At 43.8% G+C, this 23,909-nt stretch overlaps 1 protein-coding gene across 1 annotated transcript in view; it reads left to right on the top strand.

Moving 5' to 3' along the window:
- Positions 1–22,241, top strand: part of GALNT11 (polypeptide N-acetylgalactosaminyltransferase 11) — a 57,985-nt gene extending 35,744 nt beyond the window's left edge. The window contains exons 8-12 of the mRNA XM_089673112.1: positions 6,018–6,170; positions 11,146–11,364; positions 12,690–12,794; positions 13,077–13,214; positions 21,647–22,241. Coding sequence (XP_089529238.1) covers positions 6,018–6,170; positions 11,146–11,364; positions 12,690–12,794; positions 13,077–13,214; positions 21,647–21,778 — 747 coding nt within the window. The 3' untranslated portion in view covers positions 21,779–22,241. The remainder of the gene's footprint in view (positions 1–6,017; positions 6,171–11,145; positions 11,365–12,689; positions 12,795–13,076; positions 13,215–21,646) is intronic.
- The last annotated feature ends 1,668 nt before the right edge of the window (positions 22,242–23,909 follow it).

Below are 23,909 nucleotides of genomic sequence, written 5' to 3'. Positions count from 1 at the left end.
GTCCAAGGAGGTGGACCGCGGACATAAGGGGGATAGAGTCCGTGAAGGTCTTTTATGACAAAGCCTGCCGTGATGGGTGAACGTTGGACTCATGTTATGATTCAAAGTCCTGCGGCAGGAATGGGAAGTTTTGTTTGCAGTGTTTCTTTGAAAATCTGACTGGCCATTCTCCCAGTGACCACTGGGGGCAGTGTGCTGTTTGGTCTGTGGCCATTCTCTGTGTCTCTGAAGCAGTATTGGGCTGCAATTTTAGTCTCCAGCCACTAGGGAGCACAGTACCACTCTCTGGCCTACTCTTGTGCAGTGGAGGCAGGAAGTATAGGGGTGGCCATTTTGGCTTATGTTTGAACTCACATGTTGGCAGATGGGTTAGTGAGGCTCCTAAGAGATAGCAGGGACATGGGGCAGTCTATGGCTGGATGATGATGTGTGAGTATTACCTGTGGGGGAGCTGCATGACCAGACAGGACATGGTTATACACTGCATTAGCCTGCATAATCTCAGGCGGCTTGGATTATTGTTTCTGATATACTCCTGCATGGGTATCCGTGCACTTAAAGGAGTTGGGTCTCCAGAGTAGCTTTAGTTTGGCCTGCAGGAGCTTACATTTAGGGTGCACTGAAGCGGCCGAGAGACTGCATTCAGGTTGAGTTTGATGCATATGTGCTTGACATTTCCTGCAAAACTAGTATGGGGCCAAGTGCAGTTAATTTTGACACTGTTCTTTTATGAAACAATACGTGTCTAGAAAGCTGGGCAGTTGTATCATTGTATTACATTATTGCATGCATACCTGCGTAATTATTTGAACTGTATATTTGCATAAACTGCATACTGAAATGCATAAACTGGATATGTACATGCGTACGTAAATGCATAAACTGCATACATGTGTGCATACCTAAATACATAAAGTGCATACTTAAATGCGTAAACTGCATATGTACGTGCATACTTGCATTAACTATGTACTTGTATAATTTGCATACTTGCATAGCTGAGTACCTGTATACTTATACTGCATAAACTAAACTGCATAACTGCATACCTAATGTACCTACCTGACTACATACCTGTGTACCTGCATGCTTGCTTGCTTGCTTGCCTGCATGATTACAGAGCTGAAGACCGTCATGACTATGGACCTGCATCCCTGTGGGACTACATAGTAGGGTGGCAATATAGTTGTTACAATATTGACTTAAAGGGCCCCCAAAGGGGGAGGCAGCAGAGAGGCAGGCACACTGCCCTCAGGTCCAGGCATTTCAGCTATTTTTGGTGGTGGAGCTGCAATGGACTGTGGCTGCATCACCCTGAATGCGCCTGAACTCGTCTAAACTTGGAAGCTAAACAGGGTCGACCATGGTTAGTACTTGGAGGGAGACTGCCTGGGAATACCAGGTGCTGTAAGCTTTTCCCTTTCAGAGTCTGAGATGGCTGTGTTTTGTGAAGATCTTGGGCAGAGGTTGCTAGGGCAGTCTCTGACGTGATTCAAGATACTCAACAGGTTTGCAGGCCCAAAACCAAATGGGTACATGAGGTCTAACTTGGATCTCAAGGCACTAGATGCAAGTCTAGACGTCCTTCTGTTTCGTATGGAATTGGTCCGATCAGTGGTGGCTTCTCTGCAAGAGAGTTTTCGGGTGTCCTTAGTCCTCAATGACACACATCTTCATGTGCCCATTTTTTCAGGCTCATCAAAGGTTTCTGTGATTTGCAGTAAAGTCACTATTTTTTGTTTTGGGGCACTGCCCTTTGGGCTGACCACAGCCCCCCGAGTGTTCACAAAGCTCCTAGCCCCAGTTCTGGGCTTGCTGAGGACACGGGATTGTAAATCGCAGAATACCTTAACCTCCCTGGCGGTATGATTATTTCAGATTTTTGGTGCTGAAAGCGGTACCATTTTTTTGCATGGAAATATGTATTTTTTTTATTGTAGGCTGTAATTTTTAGGAAAAACTCACTGAAATCTGTCCGAACAAGAGTCTAGTAAACATCCCGGGTATGATAAAATTTGAAACACAAAATCATAAATTATAATTTAATAAATAATCATAAAAATAATATAAAAATAATAAAAAATTTAATTCAATAATATAATCAAACCAAAAACACTGAAATGTGAAATAGAGCGCCAAGTTCGCACATTGCTGAGCTCAGTCGCAAAATCGTTTTCAGTTTCTGATGACGAATTTCCCCCACGAATCATTATCACTCAATTCTGTAAGTGGTTCTGATTTACTATCGCTGTTCTCTAGCTGATCTAAACCGCTTTTGACCTAAAGGGACACTTTTTGGACGCCATGGACATTTCTCAGTTTCCAGGCAGAAAGAACAGACAAAATGCAGGCAGGGCACAGGACAAAGCACTAGGGACAATATGTATGTGAAATAGGTTGAAACAGCAATGTTTTACTGTGTAAAATGAAAAAAAAAAAAAATGACATTTTTTTAAAATTTTTAAATTTCCCGCCGCCGCCGGCGGTGGCGCCCGTACGTCCCGACGTCACAGGGACAGGACACAGAAGCCGGATGCCGGCATCGGCCGGAGGAGATGGCCGGGGACGCTGCAGGGGACACATCGTGGGAGCGCAGGGTAAGGTAAGTGAAGAACACATGCCAGAGCAGTGCCGCATGGTATTCCCGAGTGTAGCTCGGGGTTACCGCTTTTGGTACTGAAATGTTACCCCGAGCTACACTCGGGAATACCGCCAGGGAGGTTAATGTTCCTTTGCTCAGGGAGCAGTCGTTTCCAAGTTTTTAAAGCAAAATATAAGAAGAAAAAGGTGAGAAGATATAAGAAGCATGAGGAAATGGTATCTGTTTGAAGCGGTTTCCTACGTGCAGTTCCACTCCAGGTCTTTTGTAGAGGAACATTCTGTCTGGATCATGAAGGACCAAGTATTGGATTGCTGGAGAGCTTTGTCTTCGCAGTATTGCAGAGTCCAAATTGGTGGTTGTTTTGTTCGGAATCTGGCGAAGGGGTGAATTTCGTTCCAGTGATATGGAAGATAGAAACCACCAATGCCAGTCTCTCTGGTTGGGGTGCTGGTTTGGAGGTGGCTACAGTTCAGGTGACTTGGTCTCCACAAGAGAGACTACTGCCCATCAATATCTTGGAACTTTGGGCAGTACGCCTTGCTCTGGATTATTGGACAAACCAATTGCACAGGTTTGTGGTCAATGTTCGGTCCAACAGTGCCACAGCAGTGGCATATATCCACCACCAGGGTGACACCAGGAGTTGTGTGGTTTGGTAAAAGGTGAACCACATTCTGTCTGGAGCAGAACAGCTTGTGCCATCTCTGCAAGCAGTGCATATTCCAGGTATAGAAAACTGGTGCGATTTTTGTAGTCCCCCCAGAGGTCAGCAGCTGATACCAGGAGAGTGATCCTGCATCGCTAGACGTTCTCAGCAATCTGACAGTGCTGGGGAATGCTGGATGTGATTTATGACTTCCAGGCTCTACAACATGTTAGCTAGGTTGTGTCCTGGATGGGGGTCCCACTGGCAATAGGGGTAGATGCACTGGTAACACCTTAGGGAGCAGTTCCCCCTAATCTTTGCCTTCCCCCAATTCAACTATAGCCGTGTCTTTTGCGCAGGATCCGGGAGGTAACACTGATAATAGTGGTAGCTTGGCCTAGCCCAGGAGGGCTTGGTTCTTTGACATAGTGTGTAGTGCAGGGGATGCTCCTTGGACACTTCCGGTCCTGTTTTCTCTGCACTCATGAGCGCCAGGAAGAAGGCTTCAGGGAGCTTCAATTACAGGACCTTGAAATCTTATTTGCCTGGTGTGGAGCCAGGGAGTGACACTCGCGGAAATGTGTGGTTGAAATGTTTTTGTCCTTCTAATCCAGAGTGGGAATGGAATTGACCTTAAGTACCATTAAGTGTCACTAAGCACAAGACCCTGCATTCACTATATCTGGTCTCCCTCAGTACACAGAACATGTAAATGCAATTATTTTAGTGAATATTAACTGCTAAATACCATTTCTCATCAGCAGTTTGATAAAAGTCACAAGACTGCTCTGTATTCAGCAGAGCACTGGTTAAAGCTTGTAGAAGGAGTTTCTTTTTGCTCTAGGTGAATGCAGAACCCCTGACCTCTGTCCAGACAGTACTTATTGGCCCTGTGCTGATCACATGCACTCTCCCAAGAAAAAAACCTCTCTAGCAAAACACACCAAACTTAGCATGTGCAAAGTGACTTCACATGGTAAGTCTTATCAGGAGATAAGAGGGGGACACTGGAATAAGGGGAGGATCAGAGAAGTCGGGGTCAAACAGCATTACACAATGCAGAGGATTAACCCCTTAGATTCCACAGTGAGTATAACTAGCATACTTTACTGCATATACAGACTGATTTTACTGTTGTGGGTTTGGATTTCGGCTCTATCCAATTTTTCCCCAGTGACCGTTGTTCTCACTCGTACTTTGTGCAGGGTGTAACGCGGACGGTCCCATCTGTCAGGCCGCCCTTGTGTCCTTGGGACTTGAACTTGGTCTTGGCTGTCGTTGCAGAAGCCACCTTTTGAACCAATTGAAGAAACCTAATCCTTTGACTCGGAAGATGGCTTCTTTGATTACTGTCACTTCAGCAGGAAGATTGTCAGGACTGGCGGCTCTTTCCTGTAAAGAGCTGTTCTTGGTCTTGCATAATAAGGTGAAGTTGCATCCTTCTCCATCTTCTTGCCAGGAGTGGTTTCTAGTTTTCACTTGAATCTTGCCTTTCTTTTTTCCTTGTCCACAGTCAGCAGGGGAAGGATTGCTGCATACTCTGAGTGTAGTTGAGGTGGTCAGGATTTACTTGAGTTTGGCTGCACAGGTAGGAATTTTGGTTTGTGCTGGCAGAAGGGCCCAGGAAGGGCAGGCGGCATATAGGTCAACTACATCTCATTGGATCTGCCAGTTATCCTTCAAACCATAGGCTTGAATGATTAAGGTGCCACCTTTTCAGGTGAGGGCGAACTCTATCAGGAGTGTGGGGGCATCTTGGGCTATCCGCCATCAGTCGTCAATGGCTCAGGTTTGCAAGGCCGCTACGTGGTCTTTGGTTCATACAGTCACAAAGTTTTACCAGGTGGATGAAAGAGCTGTGGAAGATTCAGCCTTTGGCCGCAACTTGTCATGTATGGCTGATTAGGACCTTTTGGGATTGATGGTGGTGGTTATTATGGTGTCACCCACCCCTCAGATTTTTTTTATTGCTTTGCGACATCCCACATAGTCATGAACAGCCTTCCCTTTGTCCTGTGACGTACAATAAAGAATATTTTTGTACATACTTGTAAAATCCATCTCTTGATACAGAGGTCCCTACCCTCTTTCTGGAACTTCATTGCTTTCTACAAACATTGAAGTACTTCTTATGTAGGGGGGTTATTTAGGGGAGGACTTACTGTTTGATCTGCCAGTGTCCATTCACCTGTAGGTGGCATATAACCCACATAGTTATGAATAGCCTGCTGTGTGTCCCATGATGTAGTCCAAGAAATAGATTTTACAGGTAAGTATGTGGGAAAAAAAATCAAATTATTTTTTTATTAGCATTTTATTTAAAACAATAGACTATATCACAAGAATATGAAGACAGTTTGGTACATGTAGGAAAATATTCAGTAACAACTATGTTTGAGTACAATCGGAGAGGTAGAGGAGTAGGAGAGCCCCACCAGTCCCGGGGGGGCATGATATGACATGGTATGAACACATGGCAATAAGGAACGAAGTACTGAAAACATCTTAGACAATTCAATAGAAGAAAAAAGGAGGGGGAAAGAATGAAAGAAAAAGGGTTGGGAAGGGGGTTTTGGTGCCGGACTCCCCAGAGGTATGTTAAGTAAATATATAAAAGAACAGGGGTGAGTAAGCCTTGTGTTGCTACTAAGCACTTTTAAAGTACCACACCTGGTTCCGGTATTTTTTTCATTTTTAAAAAAATGGATTGATCCTTGAATTCTTTGAAAATTGAGATGGTGAGAATAAGTAAATATCTGTGTTTTTCAGATCTGGATGTGTGGTGGAAGTCTACTCATAGTACCCTGCTCCAGGGTGGGGCACATCTTTCGTAAGAGGCGTCCTTATGGCTCTCCAGGAGGCCAGGACACTATGGCCCACAATTCTTTACGTTTGGCGCATGTGTGGATGGATGATTATAAGGTAATGTCTGATGAGAACACCAAATATATATACACAGTAGGTTGCAAGTAAACTGTTACTTTTATATTAATCGCATATTAACCCTTGTTAAGAACTGTTGTGTTATGTAAAGGTTTTTATTTAAAGACGTATGGCCAAAGCTCTTTTGGCTATGCTTCTTATATGGATCATAGGAGTGCACTTCGTTCTGCACTCCTGTGACCCGTTTTTAGCCGACCCTGGGCTAAAGCCAGTTGCTGGCTGATGTTACTCAGCCGGTCCAGGCTCAGGAAAGATCTCAACTTTACAGTCTGAATCCACCCAGCTTCCTGGACCGGCAGATGGCTCAGCCTTTCAGCATGACACTGAGCCTGAGCCAGCTGACCCCTCCCCCCTACTACCCGACGTTTTAGTGAGCACTGTATAGGCAGAGCATAGAACCGGTGACAGTCACCAGCTCACTGAAGACCGAGAACTGACCGATCAGTTATCGGTTTTAGAGCTTGCGGGCAACAGATGAGCATGGATCGATGCTGCATCTACCTATGAGTATAATTGTTTTTTTAAATTCCTACACTTCTCTTTTAAGCATTAAGGATCTCTGGTGCAGTCTTGTAAAACCATAGCTTTTCAATGGAGTTTTAGGGCCAGCCTTCACCTTTTTAGTCTGTTTGCATTGTCTTTCCAAAGACATGCTGGGCTACCCTGCCAGTGTTGAGCAAATTCAAGGTTTTGAGTGTGTTTCAGAAGTATGAAAGGCTGTTATCCCCCACAGTGGAGGTGCTGCAGGCAAGTGCCCACTCAGCACAAGTGCCATTCCATTTACTCAATGAATGCAAAGTGTTCTCTGATTGGATGAGATGGAGAGGCTAGGCAGTGATGTCATGCTCTCCACCTTGTCCAATCAATGAATGCTTTGCATTTTCTGAATGGCACCGATGCCGAGCGGCCGACCTGTGTTCACAATGCAGCTAGGCATGGGACCCAGAAACTAGTGGAGATAACTGTAATGTTGGCGTCTACTACATTGATTTCTTGAGGGATCCCACCGGTATGGTATACTCATAGTTACATGTAACTGTGTAAAAATATACTTATAGAACAGTCTCTGACATTAAGCAATTAACTAATTTTTAACCACTCCTCAATTCTAAGTTGCTTCAGTTGCAAGAGGGTTGTAAGTTGCCTTGCCTGGACTGTCTAATCTCTACATAACATTTCAATTAGATTTAAATCAGGGCTTTGACTAGGCCAGTCCATAACCTCTAGTTCTTCATTTTTGAGCTGTTGTTTGGTGAATTTGATAGTGTACTTCGGATCATTGTGAATGATTCATTACTGGTTCAAATTCAACTTCTACACCAGTGGTCTCATTAAACATACTTTGATATGATGCAAAGTCTTAGTTGACTGCCGACTGTAAAGCTGTTGAGGCCCTGAAGCAGCAAAGCAAACTCAAACCATTTCATTTTCATCACCATGCTTCATAGTCAGTATGAGGTGGATCTTGTGAAATGCTGTCTTAGGCCACAGTAACAGTAGACTGTTTTGGCACAAACCAAACAACTTTTCTCTTACGTTCATTGACTGACACAGCAGCTTCTTCTTTAACCTTAGTGAAGTAGGGTTTTATTGCCCCACCTACAGGAGTAGAATATTAGGCAGAAAAAGACTTGGCACCTCCTGGGTGTAAAACCATCTCTCTGCTATAGGTATGCAGTCTTTCCTGCCTAGTGTCTCAGGAGTTCGAACATGAGGTTTTGCTAGGACTTGTGGTCCCACAATTTTTCCTTTTTTCTTTTTTACTTGAGTTTTGTGTTCCTGCAAAGATCTTTATTGGGCTGGGCAATGGGCTGAATAATCTAGACCCAGTGATCACCCCATTCTGACCAGCGAGAGCGCACAGACTACCAGCTCTGTGCTCGGTCGGCCGCAACAATGCCCCATGGATCGGGGTGGTCAGCAAGTTAAACATCTCGCAGGGATGCATATAACCAGGCGCTTTTGGTCTGTGTCACAGCACACCCCTGGCTGACAGCACCCCCACTTCAGTGGAGAGGAGGATCTGTCACGGGAACTTCACCCGCACGCTCTGCTGAATTGGTAAGTAGTGCCCCCCCCTTCTGTCCAGGACGCTGTGCAGAGAGTGCTCCCTAGGGTGGTCGGTCCTGCGGGGTCCCCTCTCACCCAACACATACCACCCAACACATTCCACCCACCTCCCTCCCCCCTTGATGCACCAGTGTGCTGGAAAAGGTGTGGGCTTAGCCCGGGTACCTCATTCCTGGCTGGACACCGGTAGTGCTGGCTTCCTCTCCTCTCCTCTCCTTGGACGATTCTGAGACCGAACCAGATCCCACCGCCGTGGATTCTGCATTTACCACGGATCCTGAGGACGCATCCCCTGCTTCCTCAGGAGGACGGGTCCTCTGCCTCTGTTGCTGCACCAGAGAAGGCATTGGTAGCAGCACTTATTGATTCGGTGTGTGAAATGTTAAAGATTGAGGACCCTATAGAGTCAGCTGATGTGGTACCTTTTTGGTACGCACAAGCCAATTTGTGCTGCTAAGGTTTTTTTTTTTTTTTTTTTTTTACCCCGACAGCTTTGTTTATAAGGATTGGAGTAGGCGGAAATGTCCATTTGTGTTTCCCAAACGCTTCGCAGTGAGTTATCCCTTTTGAGGAGGCCCTGGTTGATCCTCCCATCTCCAGGCTTAACAAGTCCACATTGATTCCTTTGGAGGAATCCCCCCTCATTTAAGGACCCTGCGGACCTCAGGGCGGAGGCAGTGGCCTGTTTGATGTTCACTGTCGCTGGATTGGCACTTAGGCCGGTGTTGGCTTCGGCCTTGGTCTCCCAAACACTGACGGAATGGGCCAAGGCTCTGTGACAAATCTTGACACCTAGTCAGTTGCCCCAAGCGTATGTGGAGCTGGCAGACCAGTTGGTCCAGGGCTTAAAGTACATTTGTGATTCCGCCCTTGATTCAGCTCCTCTTCTTTCCAAACTGTCCATCTCGGCCGTTGTGCTCCGGCGGGTCCTTTGGCTCAAGTGTTGGTCTGCGGACTGGACCTGCCCTTTCTGGGCGACCGACGTTTTGGTGCTTCCCTGGTTGACATCATCATGAAACTTACTTGGGGGTAAGAGTACCTTACTCCCTCAGGGTAAGGAACCATGTCGGAAGTTGGGGCCAACGTTTACGGCACATAAATGCGTTTTTCGCACCTCCGTCTCCGCAGCCAAGGGCTCCAGGCACTTTAAAGCCCCTGCTGGTGGCACCCAAGCATCCCTGTCCCAGAAGTCCTCCAAACCCGCAGATAAGTCTTCCTTAGCATGAAGGTTTGCCCCTACCCACTTCCAGGGTGTGGTGGCGTCTTCGCAGGTTTCTGAGCCCGTTGACCTTCCTCATTCACAAAAAGTGGGTTCATGAGCTCATTCTATCAGGATACAAGATGGTTTCGTTCCCTTCCACCAGACAGATTTTTTTTTTTTCCCCTCCAATCTGCAGTTTTCGCCAGGTCGCCTACAAGCCCTATATGGGGCTGTGCAGGAACTGCTGCTCTGTGGAGTGGTTGTCATATTACCTGAATCAGAGCGTTTTCACGGCTTTTACTCCAACCTGTTTACTATTCCCAAGGCAGACGGGGTTCGCCCAATCTTGCAGCTCAAGGCCCTGAATGTATTCGCGCAGGTTCACAAGTTCAAGATGGAATCTATTCGCTCATTGGTGGCTTCCCTCTGCCAGGGAGATTTCCTGGCCTCCTTGGACATCAAGGACACCTACCTGCAGAACCCCATTTGCAAGGGGCATCAGTGCTTCCTTCGTTTTGCCATCGGGTGAAAGGCGGCCATACCCAGGCCCTACCCTGATGGAAGGTCTTACAAATACCTGATAGGTAAATTTGATGTTTGAGGAGTCTCAATTAGCTGATTTATCCCCCAGGCTTAAAGATACAATTTTGGATCTGTACTTGCCACCTTTCATAATTGATTAGCCTATTCTGCTAGTGTAAAAATATCCATCACTGGAATTCATCTTTAACCATTAGCCAGAGTAAAAGAAAACCACTGCTTAACATTACCATCACTGAGCAACAAACCTCACTTTTGCTGCATAGTAAATACTTTATTATAAACAGCACGTATAGAGCCAAGGGTAGACATAGCGACCTGACTAGTTTCATGTTAAAACACTATTCATCAGGGGCTGTTGCCACATTTGTGCTCCCTGCCATAAGTGATTTGGTTTTCTTTCTTTCTTTCTTTTTTTTTTTTTCCCCCTGGCTTTTAAGTTCTGGGTTGAGCTGCAGAGAAAACATATGGTTTCTCAGTGGGGTGACACCTTTGAGGGAAGAGGGGGTTTCATATGGGTTATGAGTGGTGAGATATTTAAGCTTACTGATCAGCAACAGGGAAGTCGAGGGGATGACCTACTCCCTGAGTGGGGACATGCCCACTGCTCAGTAGCAGGGAACAGTGGGGGTGGTATATTGGTATTGAATGGGGAAATCCCACTGTAAGGAAATATGTCTTATTAACTGGCATCCATTTTGTATAATGCCTCCATTTCTAGATGTGTGAACAGTTAGTTTCGCTTGTAATTTCTCTCTCACTTTCTGAGAACAGTTTCTATTTCACTGTAAATGGAACCACCTTATATGGTATCCCTCAGCTATTTGCTGTTTCTGTTCTCCATGTAACTATATTGATAAGAATGGAATGTTTCATTGGTTATCCTAAGATTAAGCAACGCCTACTGAGTTCTGTATAACATTTCTTGTCATGCATTAAACTTTCAGAGATTTAGCTTGCACACTTCGGTGTTTGGAGCTTTATTTCTCCCAGGCCTGGTGGGGAAAATGAGGACAGGGGTCTACAGACATAGGCTGATTCCTATCACCCACTGATTAGCAGCAGTGGGTAGACTGCATAGATGTTTTCAGTGTTTGGATGTTTTTTAACCCTTGTTCTTGTCTTCATTTACTTGCTTGCTAGGAGCAATACTTTTCGCTTAGACCGGAGCTCAGGAATAGGGAGTACGGTGACATCAGCGAGCGAGTGGCACTAAGGATCAGACTACAATGCAAGTCTTTTAAATGGTACCTTGACACTATATATCCTGAGATGCAAATTTCTGGACCCAATGCTAAACCCCAACCACCTGTGTTTGTCAATAGAGGCCAAAAACGACCAAAGGTTCTACAGCGTGGGAGGGTAAGCTCCTGAAGTAACTGTATTTAACTGAATAATCTAGCAATGTTAAGGGAATTAAGTTCTGTTTACACTGGAATGTGGACCAATAATGATGAATGTGATATTGTAACATGGGGAACTTGCATTGTACTTGACAGACTAATAAATGAGTTTGCTGAATGTATTGTCTCCTTTTATCTGTTCAGTCTGCAATAACAATGAGCAATACACAAAAGGACCATCAAAGTACGTTTTAAAGAACTCCAGTTAATCGCTTGCATACCAGCCTAAGCAGATATACTGCAGGCTCTCCTGTGCCAGATCATGTACATGTATGTAATCTGGTATTTCTGAGTACAGGGCGTGCACGCCATCCCAGCTGTGCTGTCATTCTCTACAAAACAAGCCTATCAGTGGGTCCTGCCCAATGATTTATGCCCAGGACCCACTCAGGGAATGACAGCAGAGAACCCTGTGTTGTTAGTGTTCTTCCCAGCCCTTGTCTGTTAGTGCCAGATTTCCTGCCACACTATCACAGCCCCACTAGAAGTCTGTGATCGCCATAAGTGTATAAGTACTGATCACCACCATTACTAGTATGAAAAGGAAAACAAAATCCAGTATCTATACCATTGTTTGTACACCCTATAACTTTCAAACCAGTTAAATGCTTATTGGGATTTTTTTTTTTTAAACCAAAGATGTAGCAGAATACATTTTGTCCTAAATTTTATGAAGAAATTAGATTTTTTAAATTCTTCCTTGGATATGTCTTATAACAGGAAGTACCCCCCCCCCCCCCACAACATTTTCGGTCTTTTTTGTTTATATACTAAAAAAGTAAACCCAGTGATGATCAAATACCACCAAAAGAAAGCTCTATTTGTGTGGGAAGAAAAATTATATAAATTTAATTTGGGTACAGCATTGCATGGCAGTGCAATTGACAGTTATAGTGCAGTGCTAAATAGCAAAAAATGGCCTGTTCATGAAGGGGTATAAGAATAAAATGCCATTGGTCTTATATAACATCAGATTTTGTGCACTTGCGTATCATTTGATTCTGAGCTGTAGTGTCTATTCTAAAGACTTTGTGTGGCAACTTGTGCTGATGGCAACAAGCAGAATGCTGAGGGAGACTTGTGTATTTGCTAGACTCAAACCTTTTGTATTCCATCCTGAAATGGTGTGTCCAAAAAAAAAAAAAGAAGACGTTTACATAGAAGTTATTTTAGGATGGATCTCCATAGATCAGCCAGTGCTAACATTTACATATCCTTTCCGTGAAACACTAAAAGCTGGACACTATTGGAAAAGTAAAGAGAACCCCCTGTTGTCTCTTTCAGCTAATTAACATGCAAACAAATCGATGTCTTGTGGCCCAGGGTCATCCAAGCCAAAAAGGGGGGCTAGTAGTAGCAAAACAGTGCGACTACAATGACTCTGATCAGGTGAGTGTTTTTTTTATTCTGGTCTAGTTTTGTGAGGATGTGTTCTGATCTGTATATTTCTCTGCTTTCCACTTTCAAGTTCATGCAGAAATGCTGGTACCTTTTTACTAAAATTACACTCCTATAGAAATGGGTAGGAGTTGCACATAACTGCCCATTTGTATTCTAGATTTCCTTTTTATAGTGACTTTTGGCCTTTTTTTTTTTTCAGCTGACATCATTGAGTTTACTGTCATGTTAAATTTATACTCAAAGTGGTTGTTTTGTTTATGACCCTTTCAGGTCTGGACTTATAATGAGGAGCATGAGCTTATCCTGAGCAATCTTCTCTGTCTGGATGTGTCAGAAACACGGTCCACAGATCCTCCTCGTCTGATGAAGTGTCATGGATCTGGGGGATCCCAGCAATGGGTGTTTGGTGTAAGTACATTTTACATATAATATTATGCATACTATCTGCATGTCTGTTTCTAGATTGTTAGAAATCATGACTGCTAGATTAGACGAACATGATAAACGAAGTTTGTGGATACCTGGCTGTCATACCTGCCTACCTGTAATAGTGTTGAATTTTACAGTGTCTACAGATAAAAGTGGTAAGCCTGGTTCACATCTATGTGAGTGATTGTGACTGCTGGAATTGCAGTGATTTCCATAACCACCTGCAGTCAAAACGTTCTGCTGCTTTGAAAACACACGGTGTAGTCATTCATTCTCAATGGCACCCCCGCACAACTAAAAATGTAGCGCAGCACCATGTGATTTCCTGGCCGCAGCGTTTTTACAATGGTGCAGAAACCTTTTTCCTGTAGGAAATGCTGGCACAGCAATTCATTCAAATGAATGAACTGCTGTGCCTGCGCAAACGTGGGCTGCAATTCCACACAGATGTGAACCAGATCATATGCTTGAATACAACACAATTTGCCTTTTCAATCAATTATTCATCAAAAATATTAATATAGGCAATAATCTAGTGGGAAAGAAGTAAGGACACCCTTGACCTCAGGAACTGGTATTGTCTAGCAGAAATAAATTCTTACAGATATTTTGCATGAATGCCCAACAGTCTCTGACAATCAATTAACTAATTTTGAACCACTCGTCCAATATAAAATTCCTTCAGTTGCAAGATGATTGTAAGTTTCCTTGCCTGGACTGTCTAGCCTCTACATAACATTTCCATTAGATTTAAATTAGGGCTTTGACTAGGCCAGTCCATAACCCTCTATCTCTTCATTTTTAGCTGTTCTCTGGTGAATTTGCTAGTGTACTTCAGATCATTATTGAATTGAAGAATTCATTACTTGTTCAAATTAGACTTCCACACCAGTGGCCTCACGGTCTCATTAAACACACTTTTGGTATGATGCAAAGTCATAGTTGACTGTAAAGCTGTTGAGGCCCTGAAGCAGCAAAGCAAACTCAAACCATAACAATTCCACCACCATGCTTCAGTCTGTATGAGATGGTTCTTGTGAAACGCTATATCACAAAAACTAATCTGTAAATAAACCCCCACTATAACAAAAACTCTAAGCCTCAATTTCAAAACATAAACCCAAAACACAATCCAATATTCAAAAGTAAACGTTATCCTCAAGTTAGTGTGTGAAGTCACTCAAAATTATAAGTCAATTGATAAAGTCACTTCAACTAATTAAGTGTCCAAAAATCCAGCTTGTCACTTTCTTTGGTGCTGAGCCCCTTACCTTAAATCACCAAAATATTTCATAACTTGCACAAAAATTTGTAAAACTGCAAAAATTTGTGCCAAAATCGTGAATACTGTGCAAAGTGAAAGTTGGTGTGTCACTCAGTGAGTTCAACAAAAAACAAGTGACCACAAAAGTGTAAACTTCTATAGTGGAACAGCATATATACTCTTACCAGAATATATAAAGGAAAACGCCTTAAACATATAGTAGGAATCAGCATACATTCACTCCTTACCTCCACTCTTGCAGTATGCCTCTTAGCATGTCACCCACCAAATCCTCCTGATCACTCCCATGGTTTAGACTAACATTCCCCAGCCTCCAGGGTACTCCTATAATGAATCAGAAAAAATGAGGAAGGGTTGTAACAGCGCAAACACTGCAAAGTCCTGGGAAATGGTGGTATGGGGTGATCGTGGTATTAGTGGCTACTGTATGAAGAGTGTAGGATTCCGTGTGGCACTGAGGGCAAGGCTTCCAAATAAGCTGTAGCAACTTCTGTAGATCAGAAAAGGAGAGAAGCGCCTCCTAAGTGCAATAAGTCTTTTTATTCAAGTCTAAATGTAGAAACACTCACATGTGTGAAGTAATCATAAGCTTAAAAACCGTGGTTAACAATAGTTAACAGTGGGGTGGTAACCCGGGTGAAGAGCCGTCATCTTACTGCGATGTGGGGAGGTCAGCTCTCGGCTGGAACAGCGTGGTGGCTGGAGGGGAACAGCGGTGAGGCCGTCCGGCGTGCACGTCCTCTCTCAGAGCTGGATGGAACGCACGCTGGAACGTAGCGGCTGCGTGGCCATGATGACGTCGTCATGAGATCGCAGGGTGCACTGCGACACGTTTTGGAGCATGCACTGGCCGTGGAAGGCGGAAGTGCGCTCCTTTTTCAAGCAGCTTGAACATGGAACATGGCTCCGGGAACATGGTCGACATGTCAATATACATAAATCAGGATATATTTGCTGTTGCGGTGTGCAAAGTAGCAGAGACCTTTCCAAAATGTAGAATATCAACAGATGATAAAACATACACTAAATAAAACCAAAATTACTATCTGATAAATTGGTGCAATAGATAATAAATAGGTATCACATTGTGTCATATAAATGTATAGATACAGAGCCACCGTAAATCTTTAGCTGAAGAAATACTAAAAGCTATCGCACGCACGCACACGCACACACTCTTTTTGTTTGAATGAGCTGACAAAGAAATGGTCCTATCAGGTACAGTTGGAGATAGCAAAGGTTTCGAGAAGAGACCGTTCACTTTGACTTGTGCTTCGGGGTCGAGTAGACGTTGGATATCTACCTAAGCATTCTATATCCCAGGCCCACGTGGTGCAGAACCACAAACATGAAGGACCAATTTACATGTTCAAATGATTTTTCTGTGTCCAGAAATACAGATGGCATCTCGGAAAGGTTGGCCATGTGTATCACACTGAGGACTTTTGAGGCTCTGTCGTGGGCTTCACGAGTTGGTATAAAGCTTACTTGGTCAGGATTTTCGTGATCAGTTTCAGGTCCACATTTAGTAAGAAATGAGGTGGTAACTACCACAAAATGAAGGGTCTTTTACCCTCTTTGAGAATGACAGAAATGTGGGCCTTTAACGCATCTGGAAGAAAGATGGCCCCATGTCCCAAAAACATTGACCATTTGTACCATGTGTGGACCTAATAGGGGTAGGAAGAGCTGGTAGTATCTGATCGTATAACCTTCAGGGCCCGGAGCTTTGCCAGGCTTGGAAGAGCCAAGAGCTACCTTCAGTTCTTCCAAAGTAATTGATTTCTCCAACTCTTCGCGTATTTCAGTGGAGAGCTGGGGAAGACCAGAGGAGGATATATATTTGAGTATTTTATTGGGGCACCGGATTGTTGGGCAGGTTATACAAGTTCTGGTAGATTTCACGGAACGGGTCTGCAATTCAGGGGGGCAGCTGTATCTGCTTGCCGTCATGGCCCACAAGGTGAGGAATATAAGATTGACTACATTGGTCTTGCAGAGCTCGTAGTAATGTTTCCGGCAAGATTATAAATCCACCTTGGCTTTGTATTGGAGGAGGGAGGTAATTCATCTGCGCAGGCTTAAAAGTTCCTTTTCCACCTGCATAGTAGCAAGTTGTTTAGGTAGGGTCTCTATCAGATGTATGTATATGGAGTGTCAGTGAGCGCTATGGGTGTATAGAAAGTTATAATCTGAGGACCGCCCTTGGTATCCTCACTGGTGAATGAAATATAAAAGGTGCAGCACTATGTCTGCGAGTAGTTTAGCTAGTTCGGCCTCACGTTTGAGTCGCTAGCCATGTTTGATGAGAACCCCTCTGATTACTGCTTTATGAGCTTCCCATAGTATTCCAGAATCGCCATCTGGAGAAGTTTTGTTTGGAAGTAGAACTGCATTTCTTTGGTCACATCTTCAGCTACTGTCTTGTCTTGTAGTAGACCTTTGTTGATTCGCGGGGGGAGGTATGTTCTGTAAAACTAAGTTTCAATGTAATTGGGGCATGGTTTGACCATGTGTTGTTTCCTATATCAACCGCTAAGACTGCAGAAAGCAAGCGGTGAGGGATAAGGAATAGATCAATATGGGAGTACACCTTGTATGAAGGTGAGTAAAGGGTGGTGTAGTCTTTCATCTGTATGAAACAAACGCCAAGTATTGATAAGTTGAGATTTGTGAAGGGCCTGCAAGACATGTTTGTGACAACTGGAGGTGACAAACGAACCACCTGCTGATGTATCCACCCTCGGGTCTAGAGATAGCTTAAAGTCTCCACCCAGGAGCAGTATGCCTGGTAGAACAGAGGAACTGATCTGGATGGCAATTAGGATCATAAACAGTGGCCAGAGTTGGTTTGACTCTGCCAATTGTACCTTTTAAGTAACAGAAATTGACCCTCCTCATCCGCCTTGGAATCAAGAAGCGACCAAGAGATTCGTTTAGAGATCAAGATGGAAACCCCTTTTGGATTTAGAAGTCTGTTTTAAGAGCATGGTAAGCGAAAGGATAAAATCTATTTCTGAGAGTCGGGGCCTTTCCCTCTTTTGAAATGGGTTTCCTGGATAAACACCACATCGGTATGCTAGCGTTACAGGTTTTGAAGAAGCATTCTGCACTTCTCAGGTCTGTTAAGACCTTTAGCATTCAGGGAGGTAATACTCAACACATCCATCATATCATCCGAGCTGGGAAGAGGAAAGGAGGGAAAAAAAGGGGGGGGGGGGAAAGAGGGGGGAGGTGAAGGTAGGAGGAGGGGGAAAAGAGGTGAATGGGGAAGGGACAGAAAGTAGACTTAAAGAGAGGGGAAGAGTATAAAGGAGTGAGTCCTAGAACTTGGGGGGAGAAAGACCATCTTTCAAGGGGGAGAAGGAGGAGAAAAAGGATCCCTAAAGGAAGAGTAGTGGACAGGGCAGGAGGGTCCTGCGACTTCTGCAAATAGCAAAAGTAAAGTTATTTAAGAAAGCACTCACATGCACAACATACCACTTAGGTGAGCGCAGGCCTAAGTGGGGGAGTATCTTAGTGGGACTAGAGGGGTAGAGCGTCCCTTCCTCCAACAGTATGCATAACTATATGTTAATAACGACCTGTATAAAAAGATATCATTAACGAGCGATATGTAATGTGTATATAACAAAGTATAACCAGCAGAATAGCAGGAAGTATTCAAGGGTATCAATACCATACAATTCACAAAAACAGAGCCATATATTTAAGTCCTTTTCAGAGTTGAGTATATCCTGGACTTAACATTCCGCGTGAACTCCCAACTGAATCGTGTATCCCCATCCACTGGGCAATAGTGCCAGAGCTATAAAAGTTTGAAAGTACGGGCAGCACAGTGGCTAAGTGGTTAGCACTTCTGCTTGGCAGTACTGGTGTCATTGGTTCAAATCCCAACCATGGCACCACCTACCTGGAGTTTGCATATTCTCCCTGTGCGGGTTTCCTCTGGGTACTCCAGTTTTCTCCCACACTCCAAAGACATGCTGGTAGGTTAATTGGATCCTGTCTAAATTGGCCTTAGTATGTGTATGAATGAATGTGAGTTAGGGACCTTAGATTGTACGCCCCTTGAGGGTTAGGGACTGGTGTGAATGTACAATATATGTATGTAAAGTGCTGCGTAAATTGATGGCGCTATATAAGTACCTGAAATAAGTAAAGTGCCCAGATGGTATGTAGTTAGAAGGCTAACTATGAACCAATAAAGTTTGCCGGATCTGCCCTTACTCAGGTCACACCAACCCACTGTGGAAAGGTACCTTAACATAGGGGACACAATGAGGGGAAGGTCACCCAAGGCTGCACAGGTAAGCTAGGCTCACGTATGGGCCTATACTTTGTGATTACCAATATAAAGGACACTTAATTGCAGTATATTAGCAGTCAAGAGAAAAAATATTGAGGTACAAAGTCCTCCACCTATGGGGGGTGTTTATCAGAGTAGTGGCAGGTTCATGCTGGTGGGATTGTGTCCACTGAAAAATTGAGATACAAAGCCCTCCATTCAGGTATATCAAGGTGGCTAGCATATACTTCCCCTCTCATGTCGATGACCAGGGAGGTGTCTCCTGAACTTTGTCTTCCAGATGGGAGACTTCGTCAGACCAGTGCAGGATCCACAGAAAAATTGAGAAACAAAACCCTCCATGTTAAGCATACTGGAAAGTACAAAGCAGTACACTAGATATATGGAGTGTAGGAGGGAGGACCAGCGCAAGTCCCCTGGACGGGTAAAGTCTGCTGAAGAACGTCTTCTGGAGTGTAAACCATGACTGTGTTAGGTAGAGTCTACAATAAAGATTGAGGTATGAAGTCCTCCAGTAGCACATAACTGATAGTGGAGTCCTCCGCGTGAGAGAAGTATGAGAGGGTGGACATGAGATCCATATGAGGTCAAGACTGTGTGGGACAGAAAATGTTCAAATGGCATTAGATCCTGCAAAGCAGAACTAATTCTACCACAAAATTTGAGGTTTCCAGACCTCCAGTAAAGCGTAGCAGGCCGTATGGGGCATAGGACTTCAAGCTTCTTAAACATGATCACACATAGGGCATCTGTGTTGTATCCAGAGAAAATTACATAATAGACTCCTCTACGGATAGGGACATGCTTGTGGGAGCCAATTGCCGGAGATGGGGCTCCCGTCTAGGCCCAGCGATGTGGATGGCAGGCCAGTGCATTGGGTACGGAGTGGTAATGGTTGAAGCCAGTCCGGTATAGGAATAGGCAGAATCTTCACGATACATTGGCCAATGGCTCTTCCAGATCTGTTTGCCTTCTTGAACAATTAAGTCCCCTTTCTGAGGGCCAGAGAGCAGAGGTGGCCCAAGTGTTGCAGGTTATCTAATAAGGTCTGCATAGGGCTGGGCGCTGCAGGGTTGCCTTTGATAGGTCTGGCAGAATCTTAACGGTTGTACCATCAAAGTCGATAGCCCCCACAGTCCAGGCCTTCCGCAGGATAGCCTCCTTATGGGTATACCGATGAAGACAGCAGATCATGTCCTGTGGCCTATTTGGGTCAGTGGGTTTAGGGCTCAGTGCCCTGTGGACTCAGTGCAGTTCAAGCGGCTCTGGAGGGGCAGAATCCAGTACATGATGGAATATGGTGATGATTGTGTCTCTTAAGTCCTCCGGTCCGATGACCTTGGTGAGGATGCGGAGCCGCAAGTTGTTATGACCACTCCAATCCTCCAGATCTTCCATGCATAGCTGTAGGGACACCACGTGTTTCGCCTGCCAGGCCTGTTTTTGTTCCACTGTAGAGAGTCTGCTCTCCGTGGCCACCATAGATGATTCCCCTGTGGTAAGGTGGTCAGATAGCTGTGTACATCAGTGTGCACTGCCTGAAGTTCTCGGTGGGATTCGGTCATGCGGAGGAACAAGGCCTCAATATTGGCCCTCATGGGGAGGGCCTGGAGAAGCTCCCTGATCTCTGCATCATCCCGCAGGGAGACTTACACTGCTGGGAGGGAGATAAAGTCCAGCGGGTGTGAGGCTAGTGCCACGGGAAAGTCTGAGTAAGTATCTGAAGCATTGGATGGAGCTTGGGAGACTGCTGGTTCTGGTGGGAGTGTAGTTTGAGCCATGCCGCCACAATGGTCTGGAGGCTTGGGTGTCTGGGAAAAAATGTTTAACAGCAGAACGGGCAGGAGTCCTGTGATTGTCCCTCACTTTTCCTGCATTTCATAGAGCTTAGGCTGACAGGCTGTTTGGTGAGAATGTAGTGTCAGAGGGAGACAGGAGCTCAGGAGAAGCACGTCTTCACGCCGCCATGTCCAAGCCTCGCCCCCCTACAGGTGTTCTAATCCACCTCCACTCTATCCAAAACTAAAAAAAAAAAAACAAATTCTCAAAATTGGCTATTATAGTTTCATTCCTTTAAATACAACATGCTTGGACCACTACTTAATTACCACAAGCATTTAATTATTTTAGTTCTGTGAATTGACTTTAACCCTTTTCATGCGGTATTTACTGAGCGTTTTGCAGGAAATACCACAAACCGGTATAATGAATTGACAGTTTTAGGATTGCGTGCAATATTTAGGGAAAATGTGTCCGGACACCTAAGTACCGCATGTGATCTGATTTGAATGGCTCCCACTGTCGTCTTGTGCAGGTCTCCATTCACACTTGTGTGAAATGTCTCCAGTCTCTGATCACTATTTTCTTTAGTCTTTCTAGCATTTTGTATAATGGACATTATGGCCCTTTGGTGATGTCATGGGCTGCAATTGAGGCTCTCATACCTCATTGGTTGAAAACCACTTCTTTAGGTTAAACACTGCAATAATAAATCAAAATATGTACTCACTATAAGGGTTTATAATACATATAGTAACACTTGGACAGTATATTAAGCCTGTTTGTTTTACATTTTTGCTGCCATTTCCTTTGAATGTATTTTTCATTAAGAAGCTCCAGGCTTCATTTCAGATTGGCACACATGTTCCAGAGAAGAGTATGCTAGTGCGGAGTTCTGCCCTTGTTTTACTTGATTGCAGTAATTCCATCCTTGGCTGATTCCAGGGAACATCATTAAACCTGTGCTGGTCAAGGACCCTGCTTAAGTACAACATGTTTTATGAGTACAAAACTGACTATGTTCTCTCTCACATGCAGAAAAACAATCGGCTGTACCAAGTGTCCGTGGGCCAGTGTATGAAGCTTGTTGACTCCCTCAATCACAAGGGATATGTCGCCATGGCAATCTGTGACGGGTCACCATCTCAGCAGTGGCATATGGAGAGCTAACATGTCGCACTGATATTCCCGACCTGCAAAAACTACATGGACTCTATATGGCGTCACATGCCGTATGCTGCTATTTTATTATGGAACTATTTTACAGAATATATTGCCGGACTGACGGCACGTTGCGCATGTAGGCAGCCAGCTCATACCTGTCCGCATAGCAGAAGACGCTTCCCATTACTAATGTTCAAGTCACTAAGCATTAGAGGGTGTAAAGAATTTTAAATTATTTTAAATGTTCATGACACTTATTTGCTACATGAAAAACAATTTTAACCATTTTAAATGACTTTTATTTACCTTACAATATATTGTCATAAAAGTATTTAAATACTTTTAAGAGCGAACTGAGTCCAATCACATGAACGGCATTAGGATTTCTGAGCACCTTGTTACGTTATTAGTGACACTAATTATATTTTACATGGCTTGTGGCATTTCTAATAAAACAGTGTAAATTTCATTTTCCTTTCTTTTTCATTTAGACAAGATTGTCATTTCAATTGTAAAAACTTTCAAAGTAGAACTCAACTCTCTCAATTTGTAGTGCACTGTAAGAAAGAAATAGGACTGTATCACTTTGTTAAAGAAACATGGGGTTAATTCCTAGCTTCTAAAACCTTTTGAATGAGATCGCCAAGTGGAACATAAATGCTTTGCTAAACTCAAGATCGGCTATGTCCTCAGTTCCATCCTAGTCCTAAACTTTTGTGATTAAAAAAAAAAAAAATATGAAAGCAGTTTTAGTCTGACGTCATCTTGCCTCATGAAAGCCATGCTGCTTTGGGTCCAGCAATTTGTGTTTTTTAAATGATTCTTCTTTTCAGGTGTGATTCTATTCATTTTACTACTACAGAAGGTAGAGTGATTGTAAAGTCATATTTTTTTAAATACCAAAATGTCATACTTACCTGCTCTGTGTAATGAAATTGCACAGAGCAGGACCAATCCTCCTTTTTGGGTTCCCCCATCAGTGCTTCTGCCTCCTCCACTTCCTGGTATGCCATTATAGGAAGCCACTTCCTTTGGTGGCACACCTGTGGGCTTGATCCGGAGCCATGTTGCCTGTGTGTATACACGCAGACAGTGCTGCCAAACCCTACCCCCCCACTCCCTTCTCACAGAATTTGAATGACAGAAAGTGGAGCAAGTGGCTCCCACTACCACAGCAAAGCCTGTGAGGGTGAACAGAAAGCAGCTACAGACAGGTACAGTGCTGGACTGAATAAGGATTTGGGTAAGTGTAAGGGGGGGGGGGGGCAGTAGTGGAACATTTGGTACCTTACTACAAGGAATGCATTAAACTAAAAAATGTGTAGGTTTTAGAGCCACTTCTTTAGGGTACCGCCCACAGTAGATTTAGATTTTTTTTTTTTTTTTAGCACTGATCACTGTATTGGTATCACTGGGTATGTCAGTGACACCAAGTCAGTGTCAGAATGCTCGCTAGCATTATTAGTATAACAAGAAAAAAAAAATCCCAGTATCTATACCGCCATTTGTAAACGCTATAACTTTCACGTAAACCAATTAATTTACACGTATTGGGATTTTTTTTTTTTTTTAGCACAGGCATGTAGCAGAATACATTTTGGCCTAAATTTTATGACTATATTTGATTTTTAATTTTTTTTACTGGACATGTTTAATAGCAAAAAGTCCAAAATATTGTTTTCTTCTCAAAATTGTTTATATATAGATAGCAAAAAATAAAAACGCACAGGTGGTCAAATACCACCGAAAGAATGCTCAATTTGTGGGGGAAGAAAAAGATGTAAATTTAATTTGGGTGCAGCTCTGCATGACCGCGCAATTGTCAAAGTAACGCAGCGGCGTAACGCAAACCGCTTCTTTAACTGCTTCCATGACTGCCCTATAGCAGAAATACTGCTACAGGGCAGCATGGGTGTGCAAAATTTTTATATATATATGTGTATATATATATATGTATGTGTATATATAATATATACGTATACCCCCAGTTATACCAATACAGTGATCAGTGCTAAAAAAAAAAAAAAAAAGCACTGACACTGTACTAATGGCACTTGGCAGGAGGGGGTTAATATATATAGTGTATATGTGATTCGCTCTCCTGTGGTTTTCATGCCCCTCCCAGATAGTGTCAGAT

The sequence above is a fragment of the Staurois parvus genome, unplaced genomic scaffold, assembly GCF_062004578.1.
Source record: "Staurois parvus isolate SC_StPar_1 unplaced genomic scaffold, SC_StPar_1.0 ptg000136l, whole genome shotgun sequence".
Classification (NCBI taxonomy): Eukaryota; Metazoa; Chordata; class Amphibia; order Anura; family Ranidae; genus Staurois; species Staurois parvus.
The sequence above is the reverse complement of the archived record's forward strand: the minus strand, read 5'-3'. Positions and strand labels throughout refer to the sequence as shown.